Consider the following 21169-nt stretch of genomic DNA (forward strand, 5'->3'; position numbering starts at 1 on the left):
GTGAGAGTAGGGGAGGGGGAGAGAGAGGGAGACACAGAATCTGAAGTAGGCTCCAGGCTCTGAGCTGTCAGCACAGAGCCTGATGTGGGGCTTGAATTCACACACTCTGAGATCATGACCTGAGCTAAAGTCAAACACTTAACTAACTGAGCCACCCAGATGCCACTCCTCTGTTCATTTTAAAATCAGATTATTATTATTTTTTGGTTGAGCTGTGTGAGCTCCTTATATATTTTGAACATTAACCCCTTACCCCTTATTAGATGTATCATTTGCAAATATCTTCTCCCATTCAGTAGGTTGCCTGATGTGTTTTTTAAAATTACCACCCACTCACTTTTTTCATCAGTGACAACAGGTGTTTGTGCTCTCCTTTGTCCCAACCCAGGTCCCTTTGTCCATTCCTATGTTAAATGCCTTAAATGTGCTAATATCCCTCCATGTCATCATATTTTAAAGATTACTGTCTCCCTAAGGTTTAAACTACAAATTTTATAACTTAGTCCCAAATGTTCCTAACTGAACCTGAATTTGCACTCCACCATCACCCCCATCCTACTTCATTATTACTTGAGAACATTCTTTTCTTCACTTTCTTGAATGGCCGTCTCACACGTTAACTTCTCTTGCAACTTTTCCAACAATTCCAAGCGTAGTTAATTTCTGGATATATTTAGTATGTCAAATTAAAAATTACAACACTCAAATACTCCCTCACAATCTCTAGATTGTTTCAGGAACATTTTTTAATTGCACAGATTCCAAACTATTTCACTGGAAGTGTGAACAAAATTTCAGTTACATAAGTATTTTCATAATAATTGCATTAATATTTCATTTACATTTACTATTACCACTGATTGTTTTTTATTGGGACAGATGCTCATTCTGGCTTGCTGACCACTCTCCTGGGGTGTGATTGTTGCGTCATTATGCTGGCAGCTCTGGGAATGAATGAAGTAACAACTGTACACTGTGCAAAAACGTACAATTTACGCGTTTGTTATCACTTTCGTGGATGTTGTGTTCCTCAGCCAGGGAAGGTAGAACCTGGACACACAGGAGTTACCGTTCATGAGAACAAAGGGGCAGGCAGTTGGGAAACATCCACTGATCAAGGCAGAGACGTTCACCAGCAACCAGCTGGGATTATCGAAAACAGCAATAAAGACTTGGCAGATGGAGGAGAGGGAGTAGAAACACACAAAGGTGCTCACCAGGACGAGGATGCTCTGGGTGGCTCTGGACTCAGGAGAGGATCTGGGGGAGACATTAGTGCTGTGAATGTGCTGGACCCTCTGCCTGTGCCTGTGCAGGATGAAGACCATCTGGCCATTGGCCCAGACCATGATCCCCAAACATAACACATCAGGGAATGATAACAACACTGCATGTAGCAATTGTGTGATTTTGTTATTAGTTGTCCCCCAACAGTATTGCAAATCCTTTCTCATTGAGATGCTCACGTTGTTCCGTTTGCCAGTCACATGGATAGGGCAAATGATATTTACCAGCATGTAGACGGTCCAGCACAGGAATATAGAGAAGTCAATGTACTTGAGAGCTTTCCTTTTAAGTTTTGTCCCCCTGGCGTTCTGGGGGCTGATTGTGATGGCCTGGAAGGCACTCAAGAGGCAGGTGCTGCCTATGGACACACCCCTGCCTATTCTGTGAAGATAGAAAAGAAGTTTGCATCCAAAATCACCTGGAAAATTGTTCCACCCGAAAGCTGCCATCATCTGGGGGACTCCTTTACAGAGGAGGGATAAGGAGTTGGCTGCAACCAGGTGTTTGACAATCAAATCTGTGGGCCTCAACCTGCACCCAGTGAAAGAGAGGAAGATATAATAGTAAAGAAGAGAGAAGTTCCCCAAGATTCCGAACACAGTTTGGGTTAAGAAGATCACTCCTATGACCAAATCCCTGGAGGCCATTCTGCCGGTTTCCAGTCACTGAGATTTATCTTCAGAACCAGAGGATCCTGCATGGGAATATGAGGTGTGGGCATCATGCGTCTTGTCAACTAAAATCCAATATTCTCCACTTATCATTAGTTTCTCCTTCGAAATGGTGTTGAGAAAACCAGATATCCATATGTAAAAGGGTGAAATTGGACCCCTATCTTTGACCATACACAACAAATCAACTCAAACTGGATGAAAGACTTAAACATAAGATGTGAAACTGTAAAACCCCTTCAGGAAAACATAGGAGAAAATCTTCTTGGCATTGGTCTTGGCAATGATTTCCTGGATCTGATAGCAACAGCAGAGGCAGCAAAACCAAAAAAACACAAGTGGGATTATATAAAACTAAAAAGCTTCTGCAGAGCAAAGGAAATAATCACTAAAGTGAAAAGGGAGTCTATGGAATGGGACAAAATACTTGCAAAGCATTCATCTGACAAGGGTTTACTATACAAAACATAAGAATCTCCAACAACTCAATAAAAGAAACCACCAAATAACCCAATTAAGAAATGGGCAACTTTAGGAATAGACATTTCTCCAAAGAACATATGAATGATCAAGTATATGAAAAGGTGGTCGACTCTACTAATCATCAGGGAAATGCAGATCAAATCCACAATGAGATGTTATCTCACATCTGTTAGAATGACTAGTATCTTCCAAGCCCCAAAGATAACAAGTGTTGGTAAGGATGTGGAAAAATTGGAGTCCTTATACACTACTGGTAGAAATGTAGAATATTGCAGCCACCATGGAAAAGTATAGAAGTTCCTCAAAAAAAATGTGATAGAACTATCTCATCATCCAGAAATCCCACTTCTTGGTCTATATCCAAAAGAATTGAAACCAAGGTCTCAAAGAGGTACCTGCATGCCCACATTCATTACAGCATCATTCACAATAGCCAAGTTATGGAAGCAATTGAAATGCCCATTGACTATGAATGGATGAGGAAAGTGGAGTATATACATACAATGAGATATTATCTAAGCTTCAAAAAGAAGGAACTCCTACTTGGATGAACATAGAAGATGTTATGCTAAGTGAAATAAGCGAGTCAAAGAAGGAAAAATACGGTATGGTTTCACCTACATGCGGAATCTAAAATAGTCAAACCCATAGAAGCAGAGCATAGAACAGTGGTTGCCAGGGGCTGGAGGGAGGGGGGATGGGGAATTGTTGTTCAATGTGTGTAAAGTTTCAGTTATACAAGATGAGTGAGTTGTAGAGATCTGTTGTACAATATGGTGACTATAGTTAGTAGTACAGTATTGTGCACTTTCAATTATGAAAAGAGCCTATACTTTAAGTGAAGTGCTCTGACCAAACACACATACACACACACACAGGAACACAAGGAATGTTTTGGAAGTGATGGATATTTCAGTACCTTGGTTGCGGTGATGGCATCAAAGAGGTAAGCAGATTTCCAAACTCATCAAAATATATACATTAAATATGTGCGATTTTTGGCATGTCAATTGTATATCAATAAAGGTTAACAAGAGAAATATTAATTTTTAAAGAGATTTTCAAGAGTTGAGTATATAACCTTTTTTTAAAAATTGTTTAATCAGTTTTGAGAGAGAGTGAGCATTGGGATATCCAAAGCAGGCTCCGTGCTGACAGCAGCAAACCCATTGTAGGGCTTACATTCAAGAACCATGAGATCGCAACCTGAGCTGAAGTCAGATGTGCAACTGACTCAGCCACCCAGGCACCCCAAGAGTTTAAAGCAAATAACAACGTATGAGCCATTGCTATGAGGTTCATACATGTTGTAACTTACTTTTTAAACAAAACTCTGAGTCATCACTACTATCCCTTTCATTTTAAAGACAAGGAGAATACAGACAGGATAGGTGATTTGTCTAAATTCATACCGTACTTGGGGCAAAGTGTGGACTTGAATCTGGCTGAGTTGTTTGCAGAGACAGTGCATCTAACGGCTATGCTATGCTAAGTAAGCTAGACAGCTGTGTTCTACGAAAAATCTATATACAGAGTTTTGGTTTTAGCTTTGCCTTTTTATTTTAGCTTGATAGTATGTTACTTTATAATTTTTGGTATAATAACTTTCACGATGTGTAAAGATTTGTTCTGTAGACCAATATCAAAATGAATAAAGCTTTAGAGATTTAATAAAATGTAGATGCACTGATTGCAGATTCGTGTTATGGGAACCTGTCCCGTGACAAATTGAATTGAATGAATGCAAGCAAGAATGACTCAAGAGTAGGATGGAAACAGAAAGAAAAAAACTTTGGGGCATTTTCCTTTATGTCAAGAACAAAAGTATAAGGAAACCTATCATAATCTCATGTCTTGCCCTGAAGTATGGGATGTTGAAATCTAATATGGGATAAAATAGAGTAAGGTAAAAACTGAAGTGTTAGTAATTTTAGATCATATGCTTATTTATTAATACCAGGTTAGGAACTATTAACCATGTGGTAAGTTCTCTGAAATATATTAAAATATGACATATGCAAATTATAAACTCTAATACAGGACCGTTGTGTGCTTTACAAATTGATGTTATAGAATTTACAACTGATACCAGAGAAAACACCATAGGATACACGTGAGCCTAACAGCCTCTCTTTGAAACACATTATTACAGAACTGTCTTTTCCTTAAATGCTATTTTCAATAGCTTCCAGAAGAAAACAGTCTCACCGTAATCCACAGACCATGATATTTTCAGCAGAGATACTACTGTCTCCATTAAGCACATCATACTCAGAGAAAACATTTCTATTCTGGCAGTTGTCATTGGGATATCCTGTTTGTTCACAAGATTGCATGATCGTACAGATTTATTTATCCTAGTCCTTATTATAAACATGGAGGGATTACAGGCACACCTCTAGTAATGCTACAAAGTTGGTGTTTGATTCCTGTAAGGTAGGCTGAAAGCAATTGCTTTCAGAACTACAGGCCAGGGAAAAAAATGGGGCGCCTGGGTGGCTCAGTTGGTTAAGTGTCCAACTTCTGCTCAGGTCATGATCTCACAGTTTGTGGGTTCGAGCCCCACGTCGAGCTCTGTGCTGACAGCTCAGGGTCTGGAGCCTGTTTCCGATTCTGTTTCTGCCCCTCCCGTGCTCACCCACTGTCTCTCTCTGTCTCTCAAAAATAAATAAACGTTAAAAAAAAAAGAACTCCGGCCCAAATTACCTGAAAAATCAGGATTCCTTTTCACTGGATTAAATACCCACAATCATTGTCATTGTGGATTACACTAAATCACACCAGGAGCCAGCAGGCATTAGGTAAAGTCTAGGACCCCATCTCTCTTTACTAACCCAGCTCATGTTTCTGTGGCTATGACACTGGATCCGTCTCAAACCCAGAATAATCCCCGTTTCATATACGATCACTTACCCAAATTTACTCCCCATAGACGTCTATACCTTATAGACTTGCTTCTCAGACTGAAATGGAAAATGTTTTCCCAGAAACATCCCTCTGTGTGGATGGTGAGCTCAGTGCAAGGTCATGAGGGCTCGTGGATGTGGGAGGGAGGCAGCCACGAGACCCTGTGATATGGGGCAGTGATCATGACCTCCCCTCCCTTCAGAATTGCAATTATCATTTCACCTTTAGTGGCCATGACAGCGCCGGCTGGGGATCTGAGAGCATTTATAAAGAACTTGTTTTCTGAAGTTGGTAATTACCGCAACCAATTACCAATTTCCAGTTAATAACTACAAAGGGACCATTGAAATGACTGGTACACGCTGTTTTCCATTCCTGAAGGCAGACAGGTCTCACGTGGAGGGGAGCAAAACGCAGAGGTCTGACAGGTGAGGGACTGGGAACAAGTAGGTGTCTCTCCCTAGATCTGCTTTGCTGACAAGTTCTTGCACCCAAGAGTGATTTCTTCCTAATCTTCAGACCACAGAGGTGAACTACCATTAAATTAGAAGCAAAAAGTTGGTACCAGAAAAAATACCTGAGGGTTTTCAAAAGTTGAAACTCAAAGACAGGCACTCAATGCCAATTAATTTGGGAGTCTAAATTAAGCCTCACATGGTTCCTTTTCTATGAAATAAATGCTACATATGCAACTCAAGAGCACTGGATGGTTACCACAGTTTTCCATACTTGTTTTTTGATGTATTTTCAGTAATGAGAACTGTTGCTTTTGTAACACATGAAGAAATATAAAATAGGAGTTCAGATTACCCCTTAGTTGTCTCCTACAAATAAATCTACATCTTATCCAGGCCCACTATCCAATGCCTCTCAATTTCCAAGCCTGGGATGAGAGCCATACGGTGGGCAGCCTCTACTGCACATGCATGTGAGCACACGCACACATGCACACACATACAAACACATGCACACACCTCCATATAAATCACATACACAGTCACATATACTCCCATACTTATAGACACACATATTCTCTCACCAACTCATGCCCACCCCACGTACAAACTCTCAGCCGGAATCATACATGCCTACTACGACTCACACTCACATGGACTCCCACAGTCCCACCATATCTCAAAAATTACACTCACACGCATGTATGTGTATCTAGCCATCATATCCGTGTATGCAAGAAGAGAGCAGTACATGCCCCTGTATGAATCCATCATTTATACTTCCCACTTTGCAACCACCCACAAGGATATCATGATGTGCAATGTATAAAAAATGATGTGAGTATTGTTACTCTAGGTTAAGGCACAAAGTGGAAAAGTTGGAGTGTTGGGGGTCTGATATTGCACGTGTCCTGGATGCCCTCCTTTCTGGCATAGGCAGAGTCTATATGGTAAATAATATATCATGCTGTGGAATTATTTTCTTGGGTCAAGTGGAAATGTGCTGTGCGGATTTGCACTCATTACACTGCTGGGTGTGCCAGGGCTCCTCGCCCACCATCACGCTTTCAGAGTCTTTAATAAAGACCACATGGAGAACTAGCCCATTTTGTCTCCACATGGATTCTTTCAGGTTGGCGACGTTGGGGGCTGAGTTCTAGGTCTGTGTGGATATGAGGCAAAGATGGGTTTTATGGGGGAAGGTTAAGGGGAGAACAGAGAAAGTCATGAGAGTATTGATCCCTGAGAATTGGCAACAACTCTTGGTGAAGCTTCTGACCTTTAAATTTGTGGAAAGGATGGTATCATAACCAAGATCTCCACAGAGTGAAGGTGGACCCCTGTGATGTAGGGGTTGCATGAGGAATAAACAGAGTCAACAAAAATATATGCACGATATGACAAGAGGGGAGGTGGAGGGTCTGCAGGACTGGAGAAGGATGGGCGAGGGGAGGGTCCACTTCCTTCTTTTGGCTCCAGCTTCCATACTTGGGTCTCCTTCATGACTGCTCCATTCCTCTGTGATGCAGACCTGGGACTTCTGTCTCCACCCACAGGTCCACCTGAAGGTATGTCTTCTGATGACAGAAGACTGCTAACTGTGCTAACTGTGGTGACGTGAAGCTGGACTCAGTGCCTCACAGATCCCGTGTGGGGTGCAGCGCCTCTTTCTTTTTCCCGGCTGCCTACAGAAGAATTGTTTTTTGAAAAAAATCAGAATTTGCGTAAAACAGAATAATCGAGTAAGACAGTTCTCCTCTCAGCGGCCAGCATTTTCCTTTTCCCACTTAGAATCAATTATACTGCAGTGAGGAGACAATGGAAGAGGGGAAATCTCAGGAAAGATTAGAACATCATCCTTCTAAGAAGCAGTGTGAGCGGGGCTGAAGTTTCCATGAGAACGGGGATACATAGGGCTTCTGTCCCAAACTCCCGATCTATCTCTGCATAGCCCAGCGCTCAAGGACAAAATCCAAGCAGTGTTTCCACTTCAGTTCAAGGTTAAAGAGAGTCCAGGCATTCCCACTGTCAATTTTATATGGACATAAAATTCTGAAGGGAAACATTTTCTGAAATGAAAACACATTTGGCAAGACTCAAGAGAAGACTTCTTAATTTACCCCAAGACAAAAGGAAAGGGTTGCAAGAACCGTTTCAGTTGATATGAGCGATCTGATGGATTCAATAAGTAACTTTTTGGGAAAATAATACTTATTTTAATTAAAAAATTTTAAATTCTTTTTGAGAAAGAGAGAGAGAACGTCGGTGCTCTCACATAAGTGGGGAAGGGGCACTGAGGGAAGGAGAGAGAGAATCCCACGGAGCCCATCATGGGGCTCAGTCTCACCAACCATGAGATCATGATCTGAACTGAAATCAAGAGTCAGATGCTTAACTGACTGAGCCACTCACGCTCCCTGGGAGAATAATATTCTTTAATTTAGTCTTAGATACTGATGGAAAGAAAGAGGGTAACGTGAGAGTTGCTAAACTATCATCAGTACAATATTTTTGAGGAACAAAACAACATACAGGCATGGAAGCAACACAGATTGTCTGTCTGTCTATCCAGCACCTGTCCACCTATCTAATACGCACCTATATGCATATCTAAGAGCTCTTAAAAAAATTTTTTTAAATGTTTTTACTTATTTTTGAGAGAGAGACAGAGCAAGTGAGAGAGGGGCAGATAGAGAGAGGGGGACACAGAATCCGAACCAGGCTCCAGGTTCTGAGCTGTCAGCACAGAGCCCGACATGGGGCTCACAGTTTGTGAGATCATGACCAGAGCCAAGTCGGACAATCAACTCACTGAGCCACCCAGGCGCCCCTAAGAGCTCTTTTTTAAATCATACATAGTGTTGTGTATTTTTCAGGAGGTGCAGGGTGACTTAGAAATGCACTTTACTCCTTATAAACATAAACACTTTTGTATGCAGATAGACTTTGAAATAAACTTACTGGGGCACCTGGGTGGCTCCGTCAGTTGGGCGTCCGACTTGAGCTCAGGTCATGATCTCACAGTCGTGAGTTCAAGCCCCGTGTCAGGCTCTGTGCTCACAGCTCAGAGCCTGGAGCCTGTTTCAGATTCTGTGTCTCCCTCTCTCTCTGACCCTCCCCCCATCCATGCTCTGTCTCTCTCTGTCTCAAAAATAAATAAACGTTAAAAAAAATTTTTTTTTAATTTGAAATAAACTTACTGGTATATTTCTTACAAAAAAAAAGAAATGCGCTTTTCAAATTTTCATGTACTCAATGATTACCTGGAGACCATGTTAAATAGCAGAACTTTATAGAAAAATGCTGGGTGGGACCAAAGCTTCTCCATTTGTGGAAGATCTCTGATGCGAATACTGCCAATCTGTGGTTCACACTCTGAGCGACAGGGAATGAAGATACTGAAGAAAGGTTTAATGAAGCACTTTGTAATCAAGAAATTTTAGAGAAATAACAGGGTGTAAAGTAGTTTTGAGAAGAGCAAAAACATTCCATTTACTGGAAACCATTCTAAATGATTTTCACATTAGAATACATAAAACCACAAAAATTATCTGTTTTTATTTTTCGAGTGAGCCAACCTTGACTTGAATGAGAATCGAGGGAACAAAGTGGTTTTAAAAACTCACTAGGCTGGAACATCAGAGGTAGAGAAATCAATGTTTTCAAGGTCCAAGAATATGGTGTTTGTAGAGGCAGGGAGAACACATTAATCCATCTAGGATGGGACATTTACCTGAAACCAGTCATTCCCTCCTCCTCCCCTTCTCTTTCTCCTCCTAAATCTCTGAGCTTCGCCTTCAGATGGGATTATCTTGGACATCACCCCTTCGTTTTGAGAAATGGGTCATCAGTATAACCACCCCCACGTCGCCCCCGCATCCCCTGGCAGAAGGACTCTGAAATGCAGAAGAGCCTTCCCTTTCCCCAGTCCTAGGAGAGAGTCAGGAAGCATGTGGGTGGAAAAACCCACCTGAATGCGACCCCACCCAGCGAAATGCCTCCCTGTGAATTCTGCTGAGCTCCGCCCATCTCCTTCTGCACCCCTCCGACCTCATAAACAAATCCTCCCGCGATCCCTTTCCATGGCAGCGCATCTCCCTCCCAGCCCAGGCCAGGGATGCCTGCTGGTTTGCAGGTCCCATGGGGACCGGAGAGCATCCTGCCTGCGCTATCCTGGAACCTGGCCCTGGCCGTGGAGTCCGGGAATGCTGGCATTCTCTGCATCTGAGCGGGGCTCTGATTCCGTGCATAAAGAAAGCCATTCTTCCCCTTGGTTTTTGAAGCCCTGGGTGCCAATGAGCTCCTTGCCTTGGGGAGACTAACCTTATACCATCTGCAGCAAGATGCAGAAGGAATCAGCCAGTGCGTTGGCATATGCGTAACTATTTTTTAAAAATGAGATTTTATTCTTTGGGGCAATTTGTGGCTCAAACGATACTGAGCAGAGGTTCAGAGATCTCTGATAGAGCCCCGCCCCCATGCAGGCACAACCCCTCCCACTGGCAACATGTGTGTAAACATTTTCAGCATTGTGTATAGTGTTAAAATTGCCTAGTTGTAGGTTTATCTTTTAAAAATCCCTGGGAATGGCAAAGACCAAATTATAGTGTATTGTATCAGACACAGACATATGAGATACAATGAAAGTGCTGAGGATGTAAGCACTCAATAACTCAATAAACATTTCTTCCAATGAAGCGTCCTTTCCCATCCTGGGTGAGCCGGCTAAAACCAGCTCACACACAAAGATAAGCTCACACTCAATTAGGTTAAGCTGATTATTGGTGGAAGGGGATTTCCTGGGATTCCTGAGCTGTATAAAAGCCCAGCAGAAGACCTGACCTTCTCAGTCAGCCCGGAAACCCTTCTGGGTCCAGTAGTATTGGACCAGCGTCTACGTTATCTGAGTGGCCACTGACAGACACAAAATCACAGGTTCGTTTCAATGACTATTTGGGGCCTCCCTTTACCCCTCACAGAAATAGGAGGAAATAAGGGGAGAGGGCCATTTTAGGTGTTGAAGTAAGGATTCCTTAACTAATTGAATTTTTTTATTTTGTAAAAACTTTTTGTAATGTTTATTTATTTTTGAGACAGAGAGAGACAGAGCATGAGTGGGGGAGGGCCAGAGAGAGAGGGAGACACACAATCTGAAGCAGGCTCCAGGCTCTGAGCTGTCAGCACAGAGCCAGACACAGGGCTTGAACTCATGAGCTGTGAGATCATGACCTGAACTGAAGTAGGACGCTCAACTGACTGAGTCACCCAGGCGCCCCTTAACTAATGGAATTTTTAGCACAGAGACTGATTAAAAAACTATTTCAAAAATGTTAATTTTTAGACAAATGTTAACTTTTATTGTTTTATTTTGTTTTATTTTATTTTATTTAAGAGAGAGAGAAAGAGAGAGAGTGATTGGGGGGGAGGGGCAGAGAGAGAGAGAGAGAGAATCTTAAGCAGGTTTCATGTTCAGCAAGGAGCCAGACATGGGGCTTTATCCCAGAACCCTGAGATCATGACCTGAGCACAAACATAGTCAGTTGTTCAACTAACTGAGCCTCCCAGATGGCCCTTTTTTATTTTTAAAGTTTATTTAAAGTTTTGAGAGAGAGAGAGAGAGAGAGAGAGAGAGAGGGAGGGAGCAAGAGGGAGAGAGAGCATGAGCAGGGGAGGGTCAGAGAGAGAAGGAGAAAGATAATCCCAAGCAGGATTCGTGCTGCCAGTGAGGAGCCTGACTTGGGGCTTCATCTGAAGAATTGTGAGATCATGACTTGAGCAGAAATCTAGAGTCAGACCCTTAACCAGGAGCCCCAAGGAAATGTTAACTTTTAGATCATTGCAGAGAATGTTCACCCAGACCCAGGGTTTTTAAAACTGTGAGTGATTTAGTAATTTATCTTTTATGCCAGTGTATTCATGAGAACTTGTTTGAAAGCTGGTTGAAATTCACAACCCTGATCCTGAACCTGTAAATAAAACAGCAGTACCTGAGCTATGAAGCTCCCAGTCGAATGGAGAGGCAAGAATTACTCTACCTTCATTTGTACTTGGGAAAGGCTTCCTCCTTACTCAGTTTTGGCCATTTGAAATGTGAAAAGGACAGGGGTGGCTGGGTGGCTCAGTCGGCTGAGCGTCTGACTTCGGCTGAGGTCATGATCTCAGGGATCTCAGAGTTCATGAGTTTGTGCCCCGCATCGGGGTTGCTGCTGTCAACACAGAGTCTGCTTCAGATCCTCTGTCCCCCTCTCTCTGCCCCTCCCTCGCTGGTACTCTTTCTCTCAAAAATAAATAAACGTTTTTTAAAAATGTGAAAAGGGGGTCAGGTGTTCCAGCCCCATGTTGGACACAGAGTTTACTTAAATAAAATAAAAATTGAAAAGGAACAGATACTTTATTCTAGGTTTTCAAATACGTTTCCCTGAGATTAGATACAGATTCCCTGACCCCTTTCCTTCCTGTTTCTATGGAAAAATGGTCTCTTTTTTTTTTTTTAAGTTTATGTATTTATTTTGAGAGAGAGAGAAAGAGAATCTCAACAGGCTCCACAGTCTCAGTGCAGAGCCCATTTCGGGGCTCAAACTCATCAACCGTGAGATCATGACCTTAGTCAAAATCAAGAGTCGGAAGTTTAATCGACTGAGCCACCCACATGCCACTGGTCTTTTTTTTCCCCCTAATATAATCTATTACGATAAATTTTATTGTCTTTTTATTATGACAGTCAGTGATAATGTATTCTATTGCTGTTTTTGAAGATATAATATATTTTCCGATTACGCTCCATTTTCCCATTAGATTTTATTTACTTGTTTATTTATTTATGGGAAACTCTATACCCAATGTGGGGCTTAAATTCACCACCTGAATTTCAAGAATTGCATGCTCCACCATCTGAGCCAGCCAAGCACTCCCAATCCCATTTAGGTTTTGATTCATCAATTTCATTTTTTTCTTCCTTTTGTAATCTTTTGTTTTCTTTGCTCCAATTTCTTTTTTTTTCCCGCTCCAATTTCTTAAGATGAAAACTTTCTATAAATTTTATGTTTGTATATAATATGCGTGTTTAGACTAAGGAATTTACCCCTAAACCACGTTTTGCCCTGCTCCTAAGTTTTGGCATAAACTGTTTTATCTTTTTTCTCTTTTTTATAATTTCCATTTGAATTTCATTTTTGATTTTAAGGAATCTGATTTCAGAAATTGCTGGAAATATATTGCATAGTTTGACAATAGTTCATCTGATAAAGAAGTTAAATAATGTAGTTATATTTAATTGTGTTCAGTTATGCCAGAGGGGAACTAGAGAATGTAAAATATCCAGTTTTCTTACATTTTGAATTTTCTCTTTGAAACCAATTATGTGATCACTTTTTTCCAAGCGTTTTATGTTGTATTACATAAGGTCTCTAAATATGGAATCTGCATTTCATGTATATATAAAACATGTTAAGTCTAGTGGAGAAGTTTAGAAAAAATTTATCGTCTTATTTCTCATTCATTGGTACTATGTTACTAGTAGAAGGATATGCACGTGTAGTTGGAACAAAAGGTGAAAGGGGAGATGGTGGGTAGAGAGGTAGGAGCCGGCTGCATTGCGCATGGGGGGGTCCAGGGGTGTGCAGCGTTCAGCGGTTTCATTTTCTATCCCGCACAGGGCAACAGAGTCCCTGGGACTGACCAACCCCGATGGACCCCAACAGGCTTTCCATGGAACAGGGGAAAGAGTTCTTAAAGCAGCTTGGAATTCCGCAGAGAGATGTAAGTGTGGGAGAGGTTGGGCAGGTGACATGTGGAGGAAGGAGGTGGCCTCCCAGTCTAGCGCTGAGGCAGCTTCCCCTCCCATGACCGTGACCATGGGTGAAAGCCCGTGATTAGCGATGTGGATATTTGCCGGCTGGCCAATAACAGGGATGTGCAGTGATCAGAAGGCAGGGTACAGGCATCTCAGTTCCCTCCTGGGACCGCCAGCATTCCCTGAGCACAGGGCTCCCCCGCGTGGAGGTCGTGGGCAAACTCACTGTTGAACCAGAGGAAAGAGCCTTTACTCTCTGATTAACACTGAGTTGAAGAACTCACAGAATTGGGAGCTGGTTTATTATCTTCTCATATCTCAAGGCTTCCTCCTTCGTGCAGAACTCTGATTGTATCTTGGTTCTCTTTTCTCTCTGTCAGATTGACTCGATGACAGAGAAATGGGTCGTTGATGCCGCCGTGGAGGTTCTGCTACGGTTCCCGCTGATGCCGGGAGAGGATCCAGGTGCCCGCTGTGTCTCCAGTAAGAAATGTCAGCCTTCAGTGGACCGGCTCACGGCTTCACAAAGACGCAAAGACCAAGAGGAGAGGTGGGACAAATGTCAGGAGTGACGTGGGTAGAGCCTGGGGGAAAATCCCCTCCGGGCGCAGGTGTGGGCTGTAGGCTTCTGCTCAGACCAAGGGGGGGTGAGGAAGGGGCTTCTGACTTGTGTGTCCCTCACCGTCGCACAGGCTTTTCTCTGTGAGCTTGCACGTGGATGTGAGCTGGCACGGGCGTCCACAGGTTGCGTGTCCCCGTGTGACTTTGTGCATGCCTCTGTTGAGAACTGGCATGTGGTTACGGGGGTCACGTATGACATTTCACAGGTGTTCATCAGTGTCACATCAAATCTCTGCAAACCTTTGTCAGAGGAAATGGCAGGTTTTCTCAGGAAGATGTTGTTCTATGAAAATTGTGAGTTTTCTGGAAGTGTGTAGGGGGAAAAACTCAATAGTGTTGGCCTGCTTATTGGTTTTGATAAATATGAATGAACGCTTTAAGCTTGGAGGAAGCAGTTGGACAAAAACCCAGCACACAGGCCTGAGCGACACTGAGGTTTTCGGGGAGGACCTGTACAGACATTCATGGCTGCCAATCTCATTTCACCATGTTTATTCCAAGTGGCCTTTTCTCAGGCAGTGTCCTATTCTGGGAGTACGTAATGATGGAAAACAGGTCACAAAATGGCACACAATGGGACCTCAGTTCATGAGAAGACCCCATCACTGGGGGGTCACTCAGTGATCAGTGAGTCCCCCACCCATTCCATGCAGAGAGGTAAAAGGCTATGAGGGACTTCTGTCTCCGTGTCTACATCTTTTTTTTTTTTTTTTTTTGTCCTTTGCTTGTGAATAGGAAATCCAACATTCAGGTCCTGAAGGAGAATGACCTGAGGCCCAAGGACATGAGGCAGATGGCACGTCATTACATACACCAGCGGCCCATAAGACTCCCCATGACTCAGAACCTGAAGAAGCTCCAGAAGGGACCGGTGGGGCAGAGGAATCCCCCACCAGAAGAGGAGAATACCAGGGTAAGCGGAGGCGTGGCTGTTTCAAGAACCAGAGGAGAGGCATGGACCCCAAAGAGTGGGTTTCAACAGAAAGCTGTGTGTCTCTGTCCTCCGGGATTCTTGCTTATCCAAGGCTGGCCGGGTTTGTGAGGGCCTCACCTGGCAGATGGGCCCATTTGGATCCTCTGAGGAGCAAACTGACTCCCAATTTAGCGTCACGTTCAGCTTGGTGGCTGTGCCACACTCAAATCCACTTCATAGTCATCACCTTTAGCCACGAAGTTCCTTCCTCTCAGGTCACTTTCTGTGAAATGGGCCCTGGGCAGGACCATAGCTTCTCGGATTTCCTGGCCAGGGGCACTGGGTCTATGTCCTTCCCCCCACTCAACTCCAAATACCTGTCCTGGTAACCTTTCATTTCTGCCCTGATTACCGCGGGCTCACGGAGGTCCCTCTCCCTCCATCCACAGGTGAAGTGCAAGAACTGCGGAGCCTTTGGGCACCTGGCCAGCAGCAGAAGGTGCCCCATGAAGTGCTGGGGTGGGGCCCTTGCCCCCCAGCCCTTGGGCTCCAGTAAGAATGAAAACCTGGAACCCAGGAGGCCTCAGGACTGCCACACCCCAGGGTCCTTCCACACGACTGGCAGCGGGAAGGAACCAGGACAGAGGTGAGGACTCGCAGGGTCAGAATGATTGGGGCAACGGAGCCCCGAGGACGGGGAGCCCCTCCCCCTGCTGTCCCCGTGCAGCTGTGTCAGGCACGGACCAGGAGAGAAGTAGGCAAGCGGTGCCCGGGGTTGACCTCAGAGCTCCCTCGAGTCCTCGGGATTTCCAAGGAGTCGGGCCGGGAATATCTATCTTGGGGTGTTGCACGCGGCAGAGGCGCAGGGAGTCTAAGTGAGAGTATTTCATGCTGACGCCACGGCGGGGAAGGGGATGCTTCCTGGAAGCGGGGGCTGCGCTGAGGTCCCGGAAGGAGCTGCCTTGGCAAAGTCCACAGGGGCTTCGGGGCCTCCGTCGCCCCTAAACCAGGCCGACGACTGGGCTCCGGGGTCTTCTTGGTTCCCAGTCAGTGGTGGCGACCGGGGTCGGGGGCATCCGACAGTTCCCGTGATTTGTTCCGCAGGCAAGAAGAGCGGAAAGAGAAAGACCTGCCCCGGAAATTACCCGGGAGACCCCAGCGGAAGCCGCAGAGCGCCTGCAGCGAACCCGCGGACTCGGGCGCCCACCTGCGGGTGAGTCTTGCTCGCTCCTGCTTCTGAGCTCTGTCTCCATCTGTGACTTGCTGAGGGGTGCAGGGCCACGTTCACTTCCGGGCTGGACTGTAGGAGCCGCACAGGCGTCCTAGGAGTTTTCAAATCCCAGCTTCTTTATTTGCAAAATGTATTTTTTCCCGATTTTGTGCAAGTCAGCCAGCAAACGCTGGTGGGGGCATTTCTGTGCACAGGTGAAGGGTTCTGTCGGATGCCTTCTGTGATCCTATGTCAAGACGAGGCCTCTTTTATTTATTTTTATCTTTTTCATAATTCAGACTTTTAAAAAAGTTATTTATTTATTTCCTTATTTATTTAGTTTGAGACAAAGAGAGAGAGCAAACATGAGTGGGGAAGGGGCAAAGAGAGAGAGCGAGAGACAGAGAATCCCAAGCAGGTTCTGCACCACAAGTGCAGAGCCGCAGGCGGGGCTTGAACCCATGAACCGGGAGATCGTGACCTGAGCTGAAGTTGGCCGCTTGACGGACTGAGCCACCCAGGCGCCCAAGATGAGGCTTCTTTTAAACTTTTGTAAATACCCAAATTACCCTTGAAATGGATGGTTGCCATTTATACTCTGCACATTGTGTGTTCCCTGGATCTTAACAACAAAGACAAGGGAAGTTTCGATTGTCGTATCTGATAAGCAGCAAAAACCAGATGGGCCTTGTAATTGTTTCCCCCCACCACCTCGGAGGAGCGGATCTCTGCAAATGTGCAGTGACTACGAGCACGTCGTTTTCGGTGACACTTAGTGTTGCATGAGTTGTGTGTTTAAATTGGGTTGCTCCTTTTTTTCTCCCTGACGTAGAGAGAATCCCAACTTGTCCTGACTCCTGAGGTGTCTAATATGAGGTTCCTTCTCCCACAGCGCCCCACCAGGCCGTTGCCCGTCCAAACCAATACGAAGCCATCTGTCCTGGGCCCTGTCCCCACGTGTCAGCCACCTGCTAGGACAGCTGACAGGCGGTCGTCCTGCCCTACACGGCCCCTCTATAAAGCCCCTGAAGTGCGTGCTTGTGAACCAGCCCGAAGATGCGGGGCGGACTTGCCCTGCGAAGATCCAAAGAGCTCCTGCCGGGACCAGGCTCTCATTTCCAAGTCGACAGCCGGCTGGCCTGAGGTTTCCTCCCGTGATGTTCCCCCGTCGGCCAGGAAGACACCTGTGCTGGGTCCTGTGTGTCACCGCCAGGCACAAGCCAAGCATCCTCCTGTGGACTCAAAGCCCCGCCCACAGCCTGCGCCGGGAACACATGGCCAGAGCTCCAAAGTCAGCATCCAGGCACAGGGGAAGAGGTCTCCCCAGGTCCCCATGCAGCCTTCCCAGAACCCTCCAAAGAAAGCCAGATTCAACTTCTTCTAACCCCCCTCCCAGGTGGGTCTCAGTGACCTGGTCTGGGGGTTGTCCCGGTCGCAGCTTCCCCCCAGTATCCAAACAGATACTTCAAGTGACTGGGAAGATACCAGTCCTAATGCCCAGTCTTGAACGCCAGGCTCCACCTGACTCACCTGGTCTGAGCCCCGTTCAGACCTGTGCTGTCCCCTAACCCTGACCACCCAGGCATGTTCCAGGCCAGCAGGGGCGAGGATGGGACATGAGATGGGACAGGGCGTGGCAGAGCTCCAGGTTTTCCACTGTTCTGTCTCCCTCTGGAGAAGTCTCCACCCGCTGGTCAGAGCCCTCCCATCTCAGAGGCCTCGGAGAGACACGTTCCCGGTGTTCCACTGAGAGGACCTCCTGGTCTCTTCCCCTGCTGAGAATGACTGAGTGTGGCCAATGTCCCACCCTGGAAGTGGCTGAAAGGTGGGAAAAGAGGCAGGAACAGCTGCGTCCCGTGAGTCGGCATTTCTGCCGGTGGTGCCTGTGCACCTGCTGGGGCTCCAGGTGACACTGTGGGTCACCGGACAGACATCACCTTTACATTTTGTACATTTAAGTCATGGTGGGAATGGAGCGTATGAAATTGTCATGGGTAGGCCTTTGTAAATCAGATGTTATTTAAGAAACTAAGTCAACAAGGGGAAGCTATGTTTTACCCTAACATGAACAGAAAGCTATTAATTCATCTGTGTGGGTGGATAAATGACTAGTATTTGGGTAACTGGGGAAAAGGCCTCTCTGTGATGGTGGAGAAGGCCTGAACCCTCCGGAAGAGTGCCCTCTCCTGGTTATCGAGATTTTGACTTTGAAGGAATTTCAGTGGAAATTCTCGTTGCCTTGGGGAAATGGGAATATTCTTTTAACCTTGCACATTTTGTTATTAAAAATGGTTGCAATGTTATGTTTGACTACTTTCTTTCAATATGAATAAAATTGTCTGAAATGGAACGTGTATTACAACTTTTGTCATTTTTCCTTACACCTCAGGTCAGTTTCTTTTTCTTCATCCAATTTCACCTGAGTAATGAGGACCTTGGTGTGAACCCCATAGTGTCTCACAAGGGAGAAGTCAGGGACTTTTAAAGACAAAAGGGAATGCACAGTCTAATCCAAGGACCTGTAACTTGTAGGAAATACAAACTCTCGGGCACAAGCTAGCCCTACTGAACCAGGATCTGGGGTTTCTCAGTAACAATCCCAGGCGTTCCAAATGCAGGTTGAAGAGTGAAAATGGAATGGTTCTGAATTGACACATCAGAATCACCTGGTAAGTTTTAACTACCATAATGACTGGTTCACTCCTGGGGATATTCATTTGCTGGGTCGGATTTGAAATGTGGCATGAGATAATAGAAAAATATGTAGAGATGGCTCAGTGGTTAAGTGGCTGATTCTTGATTTCAGCTCAGGTCATGATCCCACGGTTGTGGGTTCGAGCCCCACATTGGCCTGTGCAATGAGCCTAGAGCCTGTTTGGGATTCTCTCTCTCTCTCTCTCTCTCTCTCTGCCCCTCCCCACTTGTGTGAGCATGATCTTTCAAGTAAATTAATAAACTTGAAAAATGTGTGTATATATATAGACTATATACACATACACACACACACACACACATATATATATATATATGTATATATATATATATATATATGGATATGGAACCTGCCTCAGGTTCCTGACACAGGGCTCCTAAAGTCCCTGTAATATCCTTGTGAGTGATAAGAGCATTATCACTAATAGGCGCTAATAGGTGACTCTGGGTGGGCTCCTGGATGGGGCTGGTCTCCAGAAAGAGCAAGCCACCACCTTCCTTCAGCCCCACCCCCACCTCCTTCTCCCCATAGGGCGGAGCTAGAAATGGAGTTAATGATCCATTTTGCTCACGTGAGGAAGCCTCCATAAAATCCTAAAGGTGGAGCATTTGGAGAGCTTCCAGGCTGGCGCACACACCCATACCAGGAGGGCGACGCATCCCAGCTCTTTAATAGAGTGATAAATGTAAGTGTTTCCCTAAGTTCTGTGAGCTGCTCTAGCAAATTAATCAAACTCAAGGAGGGGTTGTTGGAACCTCTGGTCTGTCGCCCATTGCTCTGAACCCCGGGTGATAACAGGCATTCGAAGTGTGTATGTGTGTGTGGGGTGGCCTTTGGCGCTGAGCCCTCACCCTGGAACCTGCTGCTGTCTCCGGTAGATGGTGGCAGAATTGAGCTGAATTCTTGGACACCCAGCTGGTGTCGGAGGCTTGCTTGTTGGTCTCGGAAAACTGCCCACCTGTGGGGCCCAGAAATGTCACAAGTGAAGTGCTCTGTGTGACCTTAGTGGAGATGCAGGAGATAGAAACTGTTTCCTTATCTGTGTGGATGTTGGGTGTTTGGGTGTTCAACCCACTGTGGTTATTTGTAACACGCAACCAAGGCCAGGAAGCTGGAGGGAGAGGGCGTAGATAACACATCATTAACCTCTCTTCTCTTTTAATTCTGGGGAAAGCTCTGTCTTGAATCAACAACAGCAAATGGCTCTCATGACCTAAAATTGCCAGGAGGCAATAATTAAGCAAAAGCATTAATCTACGATCAAAGAATTGCAATGCAGGGGATACAGACTTGGGTGGCAACCCCCATAGTGTCTCACAAGGGAGAAGTCAGGGACTTTTAAAGATAAAAGGGAACGCACGAATACATTGTTTACAAAGAATTTTGATTGGTATTGGCGGCAAAAATCCAATCCTGGTTGAACGTAACTGGTTGCTAAAGCTCTCGCTGAGCCAAAGTGAGTTACTGTAGGAACTCAAAGACGTGTTCATCCACAGTCCTGGAGATATTTGCGGGTTGGCCTCATTCAAAGTTCCGGTTCCACCTGGTGAGGACAGGCATAAGACCTGCCTCCTGAATGGCCTCCCAGCTCCATGTGAAAACCCCTGGACATAAGGGGCACCATGTCCATTCACCTTCCACATTTTCAGCAGAGTGGGATTTCACTGGGGGAGCAAACCCGATGTCCCCTTTTTCCCTGTGAGATTGTGTCTCAGGAGAGCTTCTCTGTCTTGCTAGGACTCTGTCCCTAACAGGCAATGTGATAGGACTGTCCAGGCGGCCCCCTGGTCGAGGGCTCCAAACCCGTGAAAAGACAGGGGGAGATCAAAAGACTCAACATCAGCACCGGTTCTTCACCTTGGGGCCACCCAGGTTGCTGCAATGGGGTTTCTTGGAAACCAAAATCACACTCCCAGGATTCCCATCAGGGACTGCAGGATAACAACATGATACAGACATAAGCTTCCAAATCTCAGTGAGTCCCCAGGCTCCTCTGTCCCCGGGCCTGCTCAGCACGTTGGAGAAAGCTAAGAGCAGTTGGAAACGTGAGCCCTACTATCACCAGATGCTTTGATAAGTGGAAATTCAGGATCCTCAAAAGAAATTGTCACCATGTT

The 21169-nt window shown here is 45.3% G+C and overlaps 2 protein-coding genes across 2 annotated transcripts; one reads left to right on the top strand and one right to left on the bottom strand.

Moving 5' to 3' along the window:
- Positions 1-879: 879 nt before the first annotated feature.
- On the bottom strand, positions 880-2170 carry LOC105261236 (vomeronasal type-1 receptor 4-like). Its single transcript, XM_023244982.2, has one exon. It carries the CDS (start codon positions 1932-1934, stop codon positions 993-995), a length of 942 nt encoding a protein of 313 aa, XP_023100750.2. The 5' UTR covers positions 1935-2170; the 3' UTR covers positions 880-992.
- Positions 2171-13981: 11811 nt separating this feature from the next.
- LOC111558100 (protein FAM90A27P-like) lies at positions 13982-18693 on the top strand. The gene is made up of 5 exons (XM_045046265.1): positions 13982-14145; positions 14952-15129; positions 15579-15775; positions 16234-16342; positions 17232-18693. The coding sequence occupies exons 1-5, from the start codon at positions 13985-13987 to the stop codon at positions 17721-17723; spliced, it is 1137 nt and encodes a 378-aa protein (XP_044902200.1). The 5' UTR covers positions 13982-13984; the 3' UTR covers positions 17724-18693.
- Positions 18694-21169: the final 2476 nt, after the last annotated feature.

The sequence above is a fragment of the Felis catus genome, chromosome E2 (genome assembly GCF_018350175.1).
Source record: "Felis catus isolate Fca126 chromosome E2, F.catus_Fca126_mat1.0, whole genome shotgun sequence".
Lineage (NCBI taxonomy): Eukaryota > Metazoa > Chordata > Mammalia > Carnivora > Felidae > Felis > Felis catus.

Coding starts and splice junctions, on each gene's coding strand:
- LOC105261236 (XM_023244982.2), bottom strand. CDS start 1,934: ATGGCCTCCAGGGATTTGGTCATAGGAGTGATCTTCTTAACCCAAACT.
- LOC111558100 (XM_045046265.1), top strand. CDS start 13,985: ATGACAGAGAAATGGGTCGTTGATGCCGCCGTGGAGGTTCTGCTACGG. Junction 15,130..15,578: donor CAGAAGAGGAGAATACCAGG/GTAAGCGGAGGC, acceptor CTCCATCCACAG/GTGAAGTGCAAGAACTGCGG. Junction 16,343..17,231: donor ACTCGGGCGCCCACCTGCGG/GTGAGTCTTGCT, acceptor CTTCTCCCACAG/CGCCCCACCAGGCCGTTGCC.